A 20,080-nucleotide genomic window follows, 5' to 3' on the forward strand; every position below is an offset into this window, starting at 1 on the left:
CGGAAAGCACATAATTCTGCTCCTTGGATTGTGCTCCACTGTGCTTGGCCCTGCCCAGAAGGACACGTGGGTCTTCTGGGACATCCTCACCTGCCTCACAATACCTGTCCCAGATATGTGATAGGCCACCACAGCTACTTCTCAATGCCCCAAGTTCTACTTCTACCATGCGGTTCCCTTTATTCTCAGATGGAGCCATTTCCTTTCATTCTGGTACTCCACTCCACAAGTCCAGAGTCTGGAAGGAACTCACAGAAGAAATGCAGAGCTCCGTTCTCCATGCTGAGCACTGTGGAAGTGAGGGACTCTTCCCTGCCCAGGTAGGGCTGGATGGGGAAGGAAGTCTTGGCTCAGTGGCCCAGAGCAAGGGAGGGGAGGAACTCTCATGTACCCACTTCCTATCTGAGTCCTGCTAGGCATGGTATGTAAGAACCTTGATTCTACAGAAATACCCCCTGGGGGATGATGGAGTGGAAGTCTAGCCAGTGTAACCCTCCCCCACTACCCCCTCCCCCAGGACTCTTACAGGCCAAACATCTCACTCCTATCCCCAACCCTCCAGCCCTAATCATGACTTAGGCAGCGGTCCAGGAACAACAGGCTCCAATCAAGATAAAATTGCTGTATTCTTTTCCTTGGGCTGCTGTAACAAAGTATCACAAACTAGGTGCTTAAAACAACAGAAATTCATTCCCTCACAGCTCTGGAGGCCAGAAGTCCAAAATCAAAGTGTCATCAGGGCCAGGCTCCCTCTGAAGCCTCTACGGAAAGCTCCTTCCTCATCTCTTCCAGCTTCTGGTGGCCCAGCTATTCCTTGGCTTGTGGCACTGTGGCCATCTTCCTGTATGTCTTTGTCTTCATATGTCTGTCTGTGTGTCTAGGTCCAATCTCACTCTTCTTTTTTTTATTTTAATAATTTTTAAAAATATTCATTCATTCATTTTGGCTGTCTTAGTTGCAGCATGCGAGATATTCACTGCAGCATATGGGGTCTTTAGTTGTGGCATACAGACTTCTTACTTGCAGCATGCATGAGGGATCTAGTTCCCCGACCAGGGATCGAACCTGGGCTCCCCCGCATTGGGAGCGTGAAGTCTTACCCACTGGACCACCAGGGAAGTCCCTAAATCTCCCTCTTTTTATAGGGACACCAGTCATATTGGATTAAGGACCCTCTCTGCTCCAGTATGACCTCATCTTAACCTAGCTAATTACATCTGCAATGACCTTATTTCCAAATAAGGTCAAATTCTGAGGTCCTGTGGAATTAGGACTTCAACATATCTTTTTGTGGGAGACATACCACAATTCAACCCCAGACAATCACCACTGACTATTCTGCTGAAATGCTTTCTTTCTGCTTTTACATTCTGCATAATGTACAACACACTCCCATCCGTAACATCTCTAATTTCTCGATTCCCAACCAGGGGGTGGGGACGCGGAAGGCAGGAACCAGAATTTTCAGGGGACACACTGTAGTTTTGAAATATAAATAAACAAACAACAGTCTAATAGTTGTTTCAGGGCAGGGTTTTTCTCAACCCTGGTTGCACTTCAGAATCGTCTGGGGCAACCTTAAAATACAAAACAATATGCATATTATTACAAATGTACATATTTGTAAAAATTAATTATATATTCATATAAATGCTGAGTTTGACTCCAAACCAATTACATTGGAATCTCTGGGGGTGGTGCCTAGGCGCTGGTATTTTTTAAAGCTCCCAGGAGATTGTAAGCTGCAGTGAAGATTAAGGACCTCTGTGCTGGGTGAGACCGGCTGCTTAGGGAATGGCTCCAGCCCTGCAGTTGGTGACTACTCATGTTTCCCTCTGTTGGTACCCATAAAGTGTAGGGAGGATGCTGAAGGAAACGGTTTACACAGGCCTTGTTATCTGAGTGCAGAACATTCTGCTTAAGGATGGTGCCATTTTTGCCCCCTGAGAGGTGAAAGGATGGACTGGTGACAGAGCAGGAGCAGAACCAGAGCTGAGTGTCCGAATCCCAGTTTGAAATGCCAGCTTCAGGCCCGCTAGAGTTCTGTCAGGGTAAGACTCTCTGGCAGCAGCTTGAGCGTGGTGCCCAGAACGAAGCCATCATTCCAAAGGAGGTCTGGTTGGGATGGAGCCAGTGTGGGCTGGTGTTTGTTCTGACTTCCAAACGTGAACCGTGAAAGACTGTCTTACTGTTTGACCCCTACTGAACTTACAGCCACAATTAAACCCATTTTCTGCCCATGAATTTTCAAGCCATGGCTCTCTCAGCCTATACAGCTCACCAGAGTTTGCAAGCCTACTTGCTTGTTAGGGAATCCCATTGTTCTTGGCAGTAGAGGTCTTTGGGGGATTCCAAGTCTGCCATGCAGCATACCAGCTACCCTTATGTGACCAACAGGCTACTATGTCCTCCAACTCATTACACATTTTAAAACATTCAGCAGGCAGGACAGTCAGCAGAGCCCTGCCCAGGGCCTCCAGGACTTCCCTCCATGTTGACACCCACACCATTACCCAGCGCTCCTCAACACAGTCCTTCCTGGGCTATCTATGATCCATCAACATCACCACCACCATCCTCCAGCCTGTGTTTCTCCATCTTGGCCACAAAGACATCACAATAGAGTTTAACCTTAGGGCAATATTCCAAATATATTCTGTATAAAACAGTCCCCATTTGCTTTCATCTTGCAGTAACACCAAACAAGGACATTAGTCGAACATAGCTTATTTTTAGTGAACCCATGCCAATTCCTACTGATCACAGCTTTTCCTTCTAAGAATTCATAAGCTATTCAAAGAAAAGAAAGAATCTTAATAATTAGCCCAGCATAAAGTCAAGCTCACCAGATGGTAGTCTGCAGGTCCTGCCTTCTTCCCTTTTCTGAAGAATTAAAACACATTCTCCCTTTCCACTCCTCTAACACTGTTCCTGTCCTCCAGAATTCTTCCAAGATCACTGTCAGTGGGTCAGCAGTCTCATCTGCTCAGTCCCTGGAGTATCACTCCTCCCAGCCAAGAAATTTGAACTCAACTGGAGCAACGAAGTGCTCTCCTTACAATCCCCTCACCTGGCTTGGGTTTCAGTCTCCCTTTGCCAATGTTTATGGCCTTTGCAGGCTGAGCTGGAAAGAAATCATTCCCTCTGGAGGAGAAAGCGGTGGCAAAATGAAACCCAATCTTGACAGAGCTCTTACCATTGTCCCTTTACCTGAGGACATGAAATTTCCAGAACCTGGGGGAAGGTTATACCTACCAAGAGGGCTGAAGGGACCCTGTAGAGGGAGGCAGCCAAGCCCCCATCACACAACTCACCCACCAAGCACAAAGCTGCCACAAAGATGGAACTGAGAGGAAAGGAAAAGCCCTGCAAGCCTCAGTTCTCAGAGGATGACAGTATCACTACTCATTGTAGACATAATGGGAATGGGGACCAAGGCCAGCTCTGCTCCCCAAGGGGCAGTCCCATTATCACATTCATGGGTGTGTATGGGGACTGGGGGGGGGGGCGCGGTCCACATCTCTTAGGAGTGTGTCTGTTAACAAAGGAGTTGTGGCGATGGATATTCAAGGCAGATTCCCTCAGATAGACACAGTGGAAGTAGTAAGGATTTACTGAGAAATCAGTCTTCATTCTCAATTTCCCATATAATCATCAATCTTTCAATTAGCTAAAACCCTCAAATGATTGATCTCACAGGTGGTTCTTTTGAATGGAAGGTGTCAATTCTTGAGCTACAAAGGAAAGTAAATTCCTTACAATATAAATACACTTTTGAGATTTTTTTCTTTGATAGCAGCCAGCAAAAATGGAATGCTTACTATATACTGTTCTGAGCAATTTACATTCATTAATTGCTCACAGCAACTCTATGAGGCTGATACCATTCATATCTCCATTTTACAGAGGAAGAAACTGAGGTGCAGAGACAAGTGATTTGGTCAAATTCATACAGCTTGAAAGTAGTAGAACTGGTATTTGAACCCATGCAGACTGACTACAGAACACTGAGGTAAATGAATTGTGAAAATAGCCCAGTTTTCTACCCCTTCCTGTATCTATGCTTGGAACCCTGTCACCAATGTGAGAAGTGCCCTGGCTAGCCTGCTAGATGATGAGAAGCCACATGTAGCAGAGCCAAGTCGTCCTAGACAAGGCCATCCTAGACCAGCCAGCACCCAGCCAAATCCCCAGCTGACCACAGCTGCACGAGGAAGCCCAGCCAAGATCCACCCGAGAACCCACAGACTCATGAGAAATAATAAATGATTGCTGTTTTAAGCAACTAAGTTTAAGCAACTAAGTTATCTACCAGTAGATAAGTGACGCAAACCCCAATGCTTGACCACTACGCTATATTTTCTTTCCTATGACGCTGGCTTCACCTGACTCCAGGATTCTCCAGGAATGGACAGCTCCAGCTGTGATGAGCCTTCATGCAGATAACCACCTTACCACCCTTCATCCTTGTGCTGCCCCTGCCCTACCACTATGCTAACCCATGAAGACAGTTTATAACTATTCTTCACCTTTACTCCCTGGTTTTCTTTGGAATCAAGAGGAAATGAGGGTGCCTCAAACCCTTTGGTACTATTTCGAGCTCTGTTTCCTTGCCTACCCTCTTTGCCCATCTCTCCACCATTTAGGAGCTAAACGGGAATTAGCCAAAGTGGTGCCAAAATAATGAAATCAGCGTCATGAGGGAGAAGGCGCAGACAGTGCTTGAAGTCAGCACCTCGCATTCACTGGCCTTTCCCTTCTCTCAAGGTGGGCCTCTTACTCCAGGGGGATGGGGACCAGCACTCCCTGGAGGAATGCTCCCGCTGTGCCACCTGATCCCTAGGTGAAACCCTGCAAAGCTGAACTTTCCCTGCCTGTCAGGATTCAGGAGGGGCAGCAAGCTGCACCTCCACAGGAACTAACAGCCCCAGCTGCTCAACTCAAATTAAAAAAGAGTTTGGAAACATGTTCCACAGGGGCATTTCTGCCAGCTGCCTCCAGCTACTATGTTATGTTCTCAAGGAAATGGAGAGGATACCCCACGGGGAAGGAGGGTACCCCCAAGGCATCATGAGGGGTAGGGATTACAATCCACTAAAATGCGACTAGAAAAAACCCAAAGAAAGAAAAAGACTCATAAAAGACCATGGTTTTTCTACTGCAGTATTTCAAAACTTTTTTTGCTCTTAGGCACTCAATAAATGCTAAATGATGCTAATTCTTCTAGCTCTTCTTGCTTTATGAGTGAAGCTGGGATTGTGAGGGTTTGTTGCTCAGGCCAATAGCTAAGTGACCTGGGTTGATGAAGAGAAACCAAAGTTCCCCCAGGGTAAACCCAGCCTTACTGTGCCATTAAACAATGCCCCCCCCTCACTCATTACACTCCAACAATAGTTTAGCTTTAATTTCTTTTCCTTATATTTCACAGCCATAAGGGAAAATGTCCTGTGACAATTCTGTAATACTAAGACAATTACTGGTGACTCAGGACTCCCTGCTGCCTCTGAATCTTCTCACAGCTGAGGAGCTGGCTTCCCACCCATGTAGGAACAATTTGCTTTGTGAATTGGGAAATTCAGAATAAAAGAAATCTTTACCCTTTAAAAATGATAGAAATTCAGATGAAATTAGATGAAAACTCAGCCCAGGGAGTCTGTTTCAGAACAAGAGTCAATTGCAGGCACTGAGACCCACAAAGACTCATACTTTCTGAGCCCTACCGTCCACAGCATCCAGGTAGCCCAAGAGTATCCTCCGTGATTTCTCCTCCTTTCTCCTTTTTCCTGGGTATCCGACTTCTGCCCATTTCACCTCTGCCAATGAATGGGGGAGGGGACAGTAAACTATGTTCTCCTTGAGAGAAAAAAATCCCTGTCTTATTCACCTTGCAACTCCAGCACTCAGCCCAAGCCTGACTTAGCATGAACAGAGTTAGAGATATGCTAGATTAGAGGGCACGCTCATTCTCAAATCCCCAGCAGACTGTGTTCCAAAGCACTTTTGTAAATGGGTAGTTTAGAGCTTGGAAAGCATTTTTTTACATAAGCATGAAGTTCTAGAGACAGGCTACGTCCTCAGACTCAATTATAAAACTCGAGTTGGCCATAAGAGTCTAATAATGCACGAAAGTGAGAACTTCATGTATTCCATTGCCTCCTCCTAAATAACCATTTAAAACAGTTTCTGTGAGAAAACGCATTCCAAATCAGGATGCCAGAAGCAGATTTCCATCTACTCCACAACCAAAGCAAGGTTTTCCTACTGAAAAAATAAGAGGAAGATGAAAGGGAGAAGATGCTGCCCTTACCAGAAACAGCCCTGATGTTCATGGCAGGTGCAGGTTTTGCAAGGAGGGTGGGATAGGACAGAAAGGACTGGATACCAACAATGATAACCTGAAATTCTTTAGTTCAAACACTGGTCTTAAGTGTTCTAAAACAGGAACTAAAAGGCAGCTGCTTGAAGGGGAGTTTGGAGAAGGGAGGGATTTCTGGTTTGGGAGTCATAAATCAATGAGCCAAGGAGGGCCTGTGCTCACCTACGATGACTCTTGATTTCTGTTCTTCAGTTCCTTGACTGACACACTCACTGATGCTAATAAAATTCTAGCTCTCAGGTTTACTGTGTCAGTTTGAAACTGGGAGCATGGAGAAGGAAGCTGGATTGTGAGCTTCTTAAAGGCTGGGATATCCTATTCATTTCTGTCTCTTTCTTTTTTTTTAAAGGAAAATTTTATTCAAGCCAAATATAACTCAAGAACAGCCTCTCAGAAAGCTCCGAGAACTGTTCCCCCCTATTCATTTCTTTATACTCCATTCCCCTTGGTGCTGAATTCATAATTCATCAATAAATGAGTATAATTTAAGGAAGGTCTTTAACTTTTCAGTGTAGTTGCAAAACATGAGGGCTTTGGAGTCAAACTTCACAGATTCAAATCATTTTCCTTCCATAGGTGCAGGACCAGCGACTTTCTCCCAGGGCTTCCAGTTTTCTCCTCTAGAAAAAAGCGTGGTGATAGCACTTACCTCAAGGGTCACTGTGGGAATGAATGCATTTGTATTTGTGAATCGCATAGCACTGTGCCTGCCACATAAGTTAGCACTCGATAAATCTAAGCTATTGTGTTCCCATCATCATGTAGCTACTTGTCCTATATTTTGCCCCCCAAATTAGTTTCTCAGGGAACGTGATGAACATGAAAGTTGGTTGGTGCAGTGTGCTGAATTGTGGTCCCCTAAAGATATGTCCCCTTGGAACCTGAGAATGTGACATCATCCGGAATAAGGGTCTTTTGCAAATGTAATTAAGACAAGGATCTTGAGACGAAATCATCCTAAATTAGGATGAGACCTAAATCCAATGACGAGTGCCCTTACTGGTCAGACAGAAAAGAAGACACAGAGAGATAGGGAAGAAAGCCATGTGGAAACAGAGGCAGAGACTGGAGCTATGCTGCCACAAACCAAAGAGCACCAGAAGCCACCAGCATCTGGAAGGGGCAAGCAGCAGTCTCCTCTAGAGCCTTCAGAGGGAGCAGGGCTCTGCTGACATTTTGGTTTTGGACGTCTGGCCTCTAGAACTGTGAGAGAATACATTTCTGTTAAGACACCAGGTTTGTGGTCATTTGCGGTGGCAGCCCTAGGAAACTAACTCGCTGGGTACAGTTTGGAACAACCTAAATTTGGTGAGGAAAACAAGCCAGAATATAAACTGGAATTATCACAAGTTCTTCTCCCAAATCGTGTACTACAGGGAAATTTCTCTTTACGAAGGAAAAATCACTGGCTTCAGGGACTGGAATGTTCAAGCCATTCTTTCCCATCCACTCCCAACCGAGGACATTTCTGCTGGGAATCTTGAAAACACTCTGCATTTTTCCACAGGAATGCGATGGAAGCACTCAATGTGCAGTAAGACTCTGCACAGAGTCAGCAGCTATGTGGCCCCAAATAAATGGGCAGGTGACATGGCTCCCAGTCCTTGTCCAATAAACACACCCACGCTAGTCCCTGCTGTCTCCCTGACCCCATCTGTGGAGGTCCAAGAGGTCATTAGCCAAAGACTCCAAGCTAAGGAAAGATACCTGGTTGCCAAGAAATGTACATAATTGTATACTCCTAATTCTATGGGTTCTTGCAAATAATCTATGAAACAGATCTCCTTTTAAGTGAAAAATATATCCTGGTCATCTGCAGGATCCTTCTAAGCCTTTGGAATTTACAGTCCTCAGGAGAGAGTCCTGAGAGAGATGTTGTCGAACCCACTGATGCCTAGAGAAATGGTTTTCATTCATTTCCTCTCTTCTAACTCCTGGAGAGAAATAGCGGCAGACAGAGCAGTGACTGTCAGAGAGGGGTGACTTTTTTAGAGCAAAGGCGTCAGACAAGATGACACATGCTGACAGGCTCAGCAAACAGTGGCTGCTCTGCCAATCAGCAGACAATTTCTGTGCGCCTGCAATGTAGGAACGATTGTCAGTCACGCAGTGTTTCAAAGACAGGTCACAACGACCCCGTGTGTCATCTTCTAATGCCAATCAGCAGACAATTTCTGTGTCTGCAATGTAGGAAAGATGGTGAGTCTGAGTGTTTCAAAGACAGGTCACGACGACCCCGTGTGTCATCCGCTAATGTGAAGGTCAAAAGAAAGGGGAAGGCGGGTGGAGGCAGAGAGGGGACAGCAGGAGACCCCTGTGCAGGCAAATCAGGCACATCCAGGCAGGTCTCGACTCCTGTTTCATGACAAAGCCTGGGGAGCCCATGTGATCACCTGCTTCACTGACATCTGAGGCTCCCACCTCACATGTAACCAGCACTGCATTAATCCCTGTCCTTTAGAACTCGTGAAAGTCACTTCTTCCCTGACTGAGGAAAGGTCTTTTCCTTCCTTCCTTGGTAATTTACTCAATTTATTTCCAGTCAGGAGAGGGTTGTAGGGAAGAGGAGGAAGCCACACACAGTACTCTGGCCCCCAAGAGTGCTCTGCAATGGACTTCATCGTTTAATTGAAGAGAATTCCAGAACACCGACAACACTTATAACCAAAAAAAATTCTGAAGCCTAAGAGATTCAAAGGATTTTTGTCATTACCTGTCATTTACTCTTCTCCTATTACAAAAGGAAATGCTGAGATAGAATGAGAGAGAGAGTCCCATGAAACATACAGGTAGATAAACTGAGTGCCTGTTTAAAGTACGTAAATGTTAAATTTCTCCACTTTCCATCAAAGAGGTTTTCTGAGGAAAGGATACATTTTTACCACTCAAGATTAAGACAGAGTATACACGTGTGCGTGAACACACATGAGACTGCGCTGGGTCAATCTACAGCCCTTCATAAGAGAACTGCGTGATTCTAATTAACAGGATACTTTTTAAGTAAATAACTTAGTGATTATAAAAAGCTATACAGTACATACAAATATGTTACATTTTTTAAAAAAAACCTCCATCCTTCCTGTCCAGAAATGTCCAGTTGGCCGTTAAGGTTGTGATAAAGGCAAAGTGTTGAGCACACGTAATCACACTGAGGGTCCTGCTAACCGACTAGTGTTGACGTTCCCTAGTTCGATCCGATTCATCTCTTGCACAGGAACAAAGAGATGGTAAAAGGGTCGGAGATTACACCAGAAGGAAAGAAAGAAAGCTTCAACCTACTTTGGGATAAGGATCCTTGTCACCCCAAGATCCTTTTCTAGCAACTGCTCTGTTCCTGAAGTTCGCCCTGTCCTGAGGCAAGCAGTAGGGGGCTTGGTTATTTGTGTTTCAGATCTGGAAGCTTCTCCCAAGGTGGAAGAAGCGAGGGGAGTGAAAGTATAAAGGTTATTAGATATCAGAGGTCTGGCTGGGCACCACAAGCAAGCTAAGAGGAGTCATTGGAGATGAAGGGTCTGTTAAACACATACACATTTGCATGTACACACACACACACACACACACATACACTTTCTAGGCTGCCTTATATTTATCACCCTATGAAATTTTTGAACAGTTGCTCTGTACACAAATGCACACTAAAAATTAAATAAATAAGACTGAGAGAAAAAACATATCCAAGTAGATGATCTCTTATCAAAAGTACACGTCTTGCTAATCAGAAACCACATCTTAATTCTGATAACTGAGAAATTATGTGGCTACAGTAAATAAAGAGTAAACCATTTGTAAAAAATCAAAACACACAAGTCATCCCAGATACCAGTTCTCATTTCCTGACATATTACTGTACACAATACTGTTTTGGGATCCTGCATTCTTACATTGTTTTGAACATTCATCAGACTATTAATTTTAAAAGCCAGGAGCTCTGTCCTAATCACCAGAACCTGTTTTTGTACTTTGGAAAAGGCGAAAAAACCAACTCTGACTTCGGTGGGAATCATTTTGGGAATAATGGTGGGTGGTTGTTCACATCCGGATTACGTATAAAACGATAACATTATGATGATGAATGCCACAGAGCCTCATCTGCATATAAATAGACCTAATCAGAAATGCAAATTGCAATCAGGAGACATTTTTAAAGACTGTGATAGCTGTGCGATTGTGCAGCTAAGGAAAGGTTAACACTTGTATTGTTAAAGCAGTTAAGTGGCTCCCAGCCGGCCCAGGGCCTTCCTTTGAAAGAGACATGTGGAAAGTACAAATCTCCCAACCTGCAACACTCCTGGATGCAGCTTTCCAGAGCTTCATTTTCTATAACTAGAGGCTTGAGCAGGCCAAACATCAGCCCTATTCTGATGAAAGACAAACAACCAAACCTCTTGTACAAACCCTTAATGAATACAGACAATAGAAAATAAAATGGCATTTAAATACCCTTCAAATAGATCTCTTTCAGCACAATTGCCCATTGAGACAGAAATTAAAGGATGGAGAGAAAGTCATGACTGATGTAACATTTTTCTGATATTTTGTAGTGCTGGCATACATTTTTTTTCATCCCTAAGTTTTTCAGCATACTGGAGAAAGATTCAAACTAGAAAAAAAAAATAACCAGACATGATTATATAATTTAAAAAGAAAACACCAGTATTTAGACAGATTACTTAATCCAACACCGCATTTTCAGTCTTCTCGTGCAAAGCGCAAAAAATGAACATGTCAAAAAAATTAGAGTACTGAAAATATGCAATTGTTATGACATAGTCCTATCATTTTTAGAATATGTTACATTTCAGGAACACCCTCTCCCCCACTTTCCTGCATCTGCTCCCACTTCCCCCCAAAAAAGAAATACATTTTACAATCAGGCTTTCACAGGTTTGGAGAGAAACTGTTTATGAACTATTTATTATCCTTAAAGAGCCTCTTTCACAAAGAACTAATGAGCCAAGAGCGCCATCTTGTGTCTTACCTTGGAATCTTAAAAAGCGTTTTCACAGGATGCATGTCAAAGAGGGGAGGGTCTCCATCCCCCAGTTCAATAGCTGTGATCCCCAAGGACCAGACGTCACAGCGAGCATCATAGGAAGAGTCATACTGCTGCTCACAAGCAATGACCTATCAGACAAAAGCAGGACACAACACATCAACCCCACCCACTGACACCACAGATGTCCTGAAAGGCCCCTGGCCGATCTTACCCCCTTCTCAGTTCCCTTGGCTATACTGATATTAAATTCCAGTAATAATAAGATGTCTGTTTTCTAGGCCTTATTTGTGTGATTGATTTATCATCTGATATGTTCATTAACTTTTAAAAATGTATCAGTTCAGTTCAAGAAACATGCATTGAACCCTCTAGATACCAAGAACAGTGCAAGGGGAGGCACAAGGGTGAATACCTCACCACAGCCACCCTAATGTCCTTTAAGGAAAGGCTTTGTCTAGATCCTTCATCTCATTACCAGCTGCTGAATTCAACAGTGAGGAGCAACTGTTCTCAAAGATGCCTATCTCCTGCACAAAGTCCCTAGGAGCACAGCATTTGAGCAGAATGCTGCTGGGAGACTGATGTGCTTAACTTAAAAGAGGAACCACTTCCTCCCATTCCCCTTTTCCAAGAAAATCGGCCCCCTCCTCGAACCCCAACAACTGGTTTGTGTCTCAGCCCAGCTGCTGTTTCAGGTATTAGCTCTACTAGGTACAAGAGAAGGGGAACCAGAAAATGCCCTTGGGCTTGTCATTGGTTTGGAAAGTATGGAACCTTGTGGGGAAATCTTTTTCTATCAACGTTTTGAGTCAGACAGGAAAAGTCCCACCACTTAGACTCTGGGGGTTATCACAGTGGGGTCAGGAGAAGGCAGGGGTGGGCCAGAGGCTGTGCAGGAACCAAATGCTCCTATTTGACCTTAAATCTGCTTCCTTGACCAAGGATGACCCATGGCTATGAGCAGGTGGGAGACTTTATTATTAGAGTCTGATGATGTATGTCCAACAGCCTACGAGGTAGATAGACAGCATCACTGCAGACCCCAGCAGGGCCAAAGTGATGGTCCTGCCTGCCCTCCTTGGCTGTCAGAAGGTCTTTGACTTTGAGTAAGATGGACCAACTGGCCATGGGGAGTAGAAGAGTGACGGATCTGGCTTATATACTAGCAGGCTACTGTGCTGAGGATACAATAATATGGAACATGAATAGAAGAAGCAAATCTAGTAAAGATGTTACTGCAGGACTCCAAACTAGAGACAGTGAGAAATAAGCAGATTCTGATTATATAATTTTGAAGGTAGAGCCAACTGGATTTGCTGAATGGGACTTGTAAGGAAGAAGAGTTGAAGAAGAGTCCAGAGTTTTTAACCTGGGCGATTCCAAAATGAGATGGGGAAGACAGTAGGAGAAGTAGGTTTGGGTTGAACAGCAGGAGCTCCACTGGGGACATACTAACTCTGAGATGACTGTGAGACTTCCAAATGGAGACTACTTTTAGTTGGGTAAGACGCAGACCTCTGACCTACAGAATAAACACACGTTGTTTGAAGCCACTAAATGTGTGATATTATGATGTCAGTGACAGAAAACTAATACACCTGCTCTCTGCCAGACCCAGTTCACTGGTCTCGTGATGCCAAGCAAACATACCTGCCATCTTGCCCAAGACTTGGTGTTCCTTCTATAATTTCTGTCTACCCTTCTCTTCTGGTTTCTGAACTAAAGAACCTTTTCCTATGTACCTGCATCCTTGGCCTGATCCCAGCCCAACCCTCTGAATAGATTATCCTGCCATAGAACATCCTTTTAACACACAAAAATCATACTTTTAACGCATTATTTTCAAATATGCATTCAAACTCAAGTTCAAATAATTCCGATTTTGGAAACAGAGGCCATTACATTGCCCCCCAAAGATCTCACTTTCATCACCTCCATCTGGTGAGAAACTACATTATTCTAAAAGATCTCCAGAGAAGGCTATTTACCACCTTCCCTTCCAGAAATGACATTTCCAAACGTGTAAGACAAACATAATTTTAGACCTATCAATCAGCAAATAGTTCACCATTCTTATACATCCCTGTGAGAGAAAAAGAAATAAGACTCTATCCTTCCCCAACAGGAGCTACGGCCAAGTGAAATTTAAAGTGAATCTATAATAAATTAAATGACAAACCATGACAACTAAAAATGTCCTAAGACAATACGTACTAGGATGTCCAATAAAGGACATGGGCTCCAAAAGCTTGGGATATTAGAGGGAGACCAATTCAGGCTAAGCAAGACAACAAAAAGTAAATAGTGCCCATAGTCCACAACTTCCAGAAAGAAATTCAAATCAACTTCTAGCTATTCTGGATGGGACACAGAAGGCAATTCCAAGAACCTGTCCAAATGTGGGAATGGAGACATCCTATCGATTCTCAAGCGCTGTCATAAAATATTCAAAACGTTTATCTGGTTTCCACTTCTCTTTACAGACAGTCACACATTATCTTCAGCTCAGTCTGATTAACAGAAGAGTATCCGTTGGCCAAATTCTCTTCCCTAAACTCAGCTTGTAATGTGACAAAAGAATTATTTAAGCTTAGCCTTCTAGAGAAGTTTATAGAAAATGTCTCTAGTAAAATAACTCACAAATAATTATTGAGTACCCATGAGCCAGGCATGGTACTAGGTAGGTATATAATCATTCTGTCAGGTAGGTACTACTATCACCTTTTGTAGGTATGGAAACTGAGGCATAGCACAGTTAAACAGCTTCCCCAGCACCCATAGCTAGTCATGGTCAGGGACAGAATTTGAACGCAGGCAGAGGAGAGACAAGTGAACAGATTATCACAATGTGATAAAAGTACTCTAAGTAATAAAGGTTATATTCAAGAAACAGTTGAATTATCAGCATCTGTACACATATTTTGACCAAACTAATCACATTTTTGAGATTTTTGTCACCTAAACTCTATCTCTTCAGAGGGAGTCTCTCTTTCCATCTCTCTTTACTGGGTTACATGTGATGGGATTCAAAGAGGTACTCTGAGAGGTTGCATCCCAACTGAAGGTCAACACATCCTAGAACTGGATTCCCTATCAATCCAACAACAAAGTCTGCAACTATTTCTTTAGGAGAAAAAGTAATTTCATTCTCCTTAGCTCAGCATTCTCCTTGTCTCTAGGTAAAAGAAAGCTGAGTTAAGAATGCTTAAATGGTCGATTGGTCTTGCCCCCAGGAGGAAGTGACCTCTCAAAGAGCTCTCTGAATCAGTTGTTACAATGCTCCACAAAGAAAAGGAGAGTGGCAATGTCAAGTAAGTGCACTGCCCTGGCACCAGGTTTCCCAGGTTCTGTAAGTCATATTAGAGGGGTGGGGAGAGAGGAGTCTGAAATGGTATTGACACAGGCCCAGGACCCCAAACACGTCCTCTTCCACTCCTCAACCTCACCTCTACTGCCCCCAGGAGGAGACATGCCTAAGGCAAGTGTATTCTCTCCTCTACCTCAAGCCTTTACTTCAGTCATAGGAGTATAAATGATGCTGGTGGTAGTGGAATGGGGAAGATGGAATAGGTGTGAGAGAGAGTTCAAAGGAAGACTTGCAGGACTTGGGAGGTTAGGAAAAGGGACACACCAAGGAAGACAAACATTATGACCCTGGGTGACCAGGAGAATGATGGTGCCATTTATAAAACAGGGAAGTCAGGAAGAAGAAGTCAGTTTGGTAGGCAGTATAACAAGTTCAAATTGGGTCTAAGCTCTACCTCTAACCAGGTACAGAAAAATCGTGTGTGCTCTTGGAAACTCACTTCTTTTTTTTCACATGTAGATGCAATAAGAAAAACAAAATTCCATCAGGATCAGAAGCAGAATATACTAAAGGGTAACAATAAAGCACTGATGTGTTATCAGTGACTTTACGGAGTTTTATATTATAGTAAATATATCCTACATTTCGGTCGGAAAACCCGAACGAACTTTCTGGCCAACCCAATATATCATGAACTTTAACAAACTGGTAAATTTATCTTAATCCAGCATTGTGAATAGAAAAACTGCTAATGAATGTCAATTTTACAAAGTAAGAATTCTCCAAAGTTGATTTTAAAGTCCCACTAGCATGTTCATATGAAGAGGATATGCCTTCTGGAATGTTCCAAAAGATGTGTATGTAGACTGTTACAAAATATTTAGTGCACCTGGCAAAGGCTAAGAGCACAGAATAAAATGAATCAAAATAAAGAGAGCTCTAGTGCAGTATTTGCTAATGGCCTATCGGCTCCAAGATTAAATTATTGTCTCGCTGAGTCTCAACGAGTTTCAGGATGTATAAGTCCCTACATACTTCTGCATACTCACCTTTAACAATCTTCAACTCTTTGTCATGACATCGGTGAGTGTTTATACTGTTTCTGAGTTTTAATGAGTAGTTTTATCTACTTGGTGTTAATCTATCATTAACCTCATCACTCCTTCTAGGTTTTAAAGGGGCCAGTCTTAGGATCTCATCAATGTGACCTCTGAAGTAAACAGAAGTAACCCAGGGTAAGGATTATGTCTTATCTTTCTTCCTCCCTCATCCACATCAATTTGTGGCACTCATCAGAGAAGCTTTGCTGAAAAATCTTTGGATTGGAATCAGAAAGTCTGAACTCCATTATTCACCAGCTGGGTCCCTTTGAGCAAGTCCCATGAAAACTCTGAGCTCAGGGTTCTTTAGTTATAGTGACCCCACTTTCTAGATCTATAAGATGGCAAGGTGGGGATGAATCATCTCTACTATCCCTTCCAGCTCTAATATTCTATGACTTAATGATTTCCAAATAAGTGGCTTTCTTATCTCAAAAAGATATCTCAAACTGAGAGACTAACCTCTCCATGCAAATTACCTAGCAGTAGATCATTCTGGGGTATGAACTGGGTGGCTGGAACCTTGAGGGGATTTTATTGCCAATATTTTGTCGAAGGTCTTAAGGTCTATGAAAAGATGCTGGTTGCTGTGACAATGCCTCCGTTAAGGAAAATGAGCTTCAGCGACAGAGCAATTGTTTGGATACTGGTTAATGGAGCATGTCCACGTTCCTACCTTGAAATGCAAACTTATGGCTTTTCTGATACGTTTAGACTACACTGCTGCTTATTTTAGGAAGGGGAAAGACACTACTACTCAGATAACTAGCAATGTCTATGCACTAACAGCCTCAGTGCTCAATGCCAACTTTACCCAGAGGTGGGCTTGAGCCTCCCAAATGTTGGTCATTACCACCTTGGCTGCCCAAAACTTCTTTCTGGAGGGAACCAAGGACAAGAAATAAGTTTTCACTATAGTTTAGCTCTACTGGTCTTTGTAGCAAAGGCCAGCAGTCAGCTTTCTTTGTTAGGGCAGTTCTTCGTAAGCCTTCTTCAAGCTAACGGGTTCCAAAGTTGTAGACTCTAAATCTTCCCCAGTCACTCCCTCCTCCCCTCTCCTAAAGGAGTTTAGAGGGTAAAACTGCACCCACAACTTGATAACACAACCGCTCTGACACATGTCATCTCCTTATCCATCCCGGGCATGGTCCTCTGAGTTCTGTTGAGGAGGCTGGCCCTTTCCTCAGCCATGAGCTGGAGAAAAGTAACTGTGAAAAGCTCTGGGACTGTGAAAAGACTTGCACCTCTGGATGGTGCAAGAAAATCCCAGAGCAAGCCTTCTTCATTTTGGTTGCCACCCCCTCACTGGATAACTTTAGCAAATTATTTAATCTCCCTGTATCTCTTCTTCCTATGAAAATTAAACAATCCCTTCCTCATGGGTCTTATCTGAAGCACTGCTTAGGAAAATGCAGGTTACCCAGCTTTTTCTATGGCACCAAAATGTTAATAGTAGATATCATTAGGTCACTGATGTATGGGTAATATCCATTTTATTTACTTACTTCTTTAAAACTTTTTGCATTTTCTAAAATGTCTACAGGGAACATGGATTATTTCTATAACAAAAAGAACAAATTTTGTCTGTTTTTCTGTCTTGAAAATGTAAATAAATATTAGAAAGTTTGCCTTTTCCTTCCTCAGGGGTATGTACTGGCTGTGGGGATTCTTCATCAGCAAGGTGACAGGTTAAAGGTGTTGTCTTGGTTGTAAAACTAGGGTCCCATGAATTTAAAAAGAATTAAAGAAATTCTCTTCTCAACCATATTCTTTTCCATTGTAAGCACCAGACTAGAGTTAGTACTTACACTTTCTCAGGCCACCACGATCCCATGAAATGCCCCATGATTATAGTTTCATTTCAGCCTAGACCAAGAGTAGGGCTTACTGATAAAGTTCCCAAGATAGGGGGTGAGATCCACCTTCTACCTCTTGCAGAAAGACTTGGGCTATAAGAACCTTAGAGAACAGTTTCTCCTCATCTCAAAGTCTTCATTATCTATAAAGAACATCTGTATTAAACTGTATGTAAAGGGGACAAAAAACAGTCAATGTATGAACTCCTGCATTCAGAAAACCTAGATTTCTGTAACCTATTTAACTTAAACCATTTATCAAATGATATATCAAAGAGCTGCTGGGCTGAAATCTCTTTCAATAATGTGATTTTTAACCAATACTTTCAAGCAAATAATATTATAGTACCACCATAAGGAAAAATGTTTTGCTCTTATAAAAAAATGATTTACCAAACTTAAAAAACAACAGGTGTTATTCAGACTATTTCATTTTTCCACTAATATTTTTAAATGTCATTAAAAATGCAATTAGGTTTGCTTTATATGATCCGATTTCTCATCTTACTAGAATTGATCATGTGATCCAAAATTATAACCAAAGGTCAAGATTAAAATTTCACTCAAGTACAGAGGCAAAATGCTGTTATCTCAAGAGCTAAATTTCAGCTCACAAAGAGGCAAAGCAAATAAACCTAAAGCTATTAATCTTTGGCTGACCTTGAGCCCCAAAATACAGCCAACAGACTGGCAAATAAGATAGGCTGAGAGGTAGGAAGGCAAATAGGATTCTTAATTTTGCTTACATAATTCACACAGCATAATTAATAAATGTTATTGATCATAAAGATTTCTAAAATGGAATTTCCCTGGAATTGTAAATTGCAGTTATAAATATTCCAGTGGCAAATATTATTCATCAGTTTTACATACAAACATCTTAAAAGTGTTACAAGCTGAGATACTGAACAAGCACATGAAATCTCTTCTCCTTGGATGGAATATAACTTTGAGGGAGGATACATTTGAGATTTGAGTTTTTTTGCTAAGAGGATGTGGACTAGAAGAACTGAAATTTATGGGGGGTTTTATTTCTCTCTTTTTTTTTTTAGTTCATTCATAAAACTCAAGACTAGAACTGAATCTATACTTTGTACGCTAAGAAACTGCCAGAAATAATTTAAATTATACTGTTCTTATGAAATTCAGAAAGGTCTAATTAAAATATGATGTTCTACAAGTCTTTTCTCAGGATTGTAACATTCAGCTTATGCCTTTAGAAAAATAAAACAAAGTTCAAATTAAAAACACTCAGGGCATCCCTGGTGGCGCAGTGGTTAAGAATCCGCCTGCCAATGCACGGGACATGGGTCCGATTCCTGGTCCGGGAAGATCCCACATGCCGCGGAGCAACTAAGCCCCTGCGCCACAACTACTGAGCCTGTGCTCTAGAGCCCACGAGCCACAACTACTGAAGCCCGTGCGCCTAGAGCCCGTGCTCCACCACAAGAGAAGCCACTACAGTGAGAAGCCCGTGCACCGCAACTAGAGAAAGCCCGCGCGCAGCAACGAAGACCCAACACAGACAAAAATAAATAAATAAATTAATTAATTAATTAAAAAAATAAAAAGACACAGAACACGCATACACAACACCACTTCCCACCATGGCTGGTGGAGGGCAGAGGGGGACTGTTCTGGGTTTGAGGCCAGCATACACACTGATTTTTGCACTTAAATTCCCCAAAGCCCTGGGAACATATCACTTATACTTAACTATATGGTAAGCCCTGCTCTCAAACTCAGGGCCAGTATCACAGAACTCCCCTGTGAAAGGTAAATCAGCAACCCCAAATTTTTGTATGTGTCCTTAGTACTCAACGGCTCCAAAGGAACACATTTGCTTAGAGACCCAGGATCATCCCACCACCCTCCCCGGCTCCAGCAGCTTCCCCACATCAGAGATGGATGCTGGAAGGGATCCTAGGATTCATTAAGTCAACCTCCCTATTTCACAGAGGAAGAAACTAAGGTGCTGGGGGAGAGCTGACCTGTCCAGAGTCACAGAGCTGGTTCGCGGCCAAACCAGGAGCAAACTCCATGGTTCCCGCATGAGGGAAGCATCTCCTGGGGATTATTATAGTACACAGAATGTTGAGCCATTGCCAAAGGGATTGCGTGCTCCATAAGCCATAGCCACACCATACTCTGAGTGTGTAAGCACGCCCTCCATTTAAGTAGATGGAGTTCCTGCCGCCTCTCACTTCCCCTGTCCCCTCGCTTTCCCTTCCGCTGCCCCTTTCCTTTGTCAGCTAGTGCTCCAATTCTACCAGAGTTCAGTTAAGGAAAGAATGAGTAGGAGTTCTATAATTCAGTTCATTTTACAGCTGTTAAGTCAGGTATTCTTACCCCAGGTGAGAAAACAGATTCAGATGGGCTAAGAAATTTCTCAAAGTCATACAGCTAGTAGGTAACGGAACTAAAGCATAAGCCCGTGACAAGAAA

At 42.9% G+C, this 20,080-nt stretch overlaps 1 protein-coding gene across 1 annotated transcript in view; it reads right to left on the reverse strand.

Moving 5' to 3' along the window:
- The window catches only part of MYO3B (myosin IIIB), a 397,699-nt gene that overhangs the window by 329,927 nt on the left and 47,692 nt on the right, over window positions 1-20,080 (reverse strand). Inside the window, exon 8 of the mRNA XM_024765704.1 lies at window positions 11,355-11,500. Within this exon, the coding sequence (XP_024621472.1) occupies window positions 11,355-11,500 (146 nt within the window). The remainder of the gene's footprint in view (window positions 1-11,354; window positions 11,501-20,080) is intronic.

This window comes from Neophocaena asiaeorientalis, unplaced genomic scaffold (genome assembly GCF_003031525.2).
Source record: "Neophocaena asiaeorientalis asiaeorientalis breed wild unplaced genomic scaffold, Neophocaena_asiaeorientalis_V1.1 scaffold721, whole genome shotgun sequence".
Classification (NCBI taxonomy): Eukaryota; Metazoa; Chordata; class Mammalia; order Artiodactyla; family Phocoenidae; genus Neophocaena; species Neophocaena asiaeorientalis.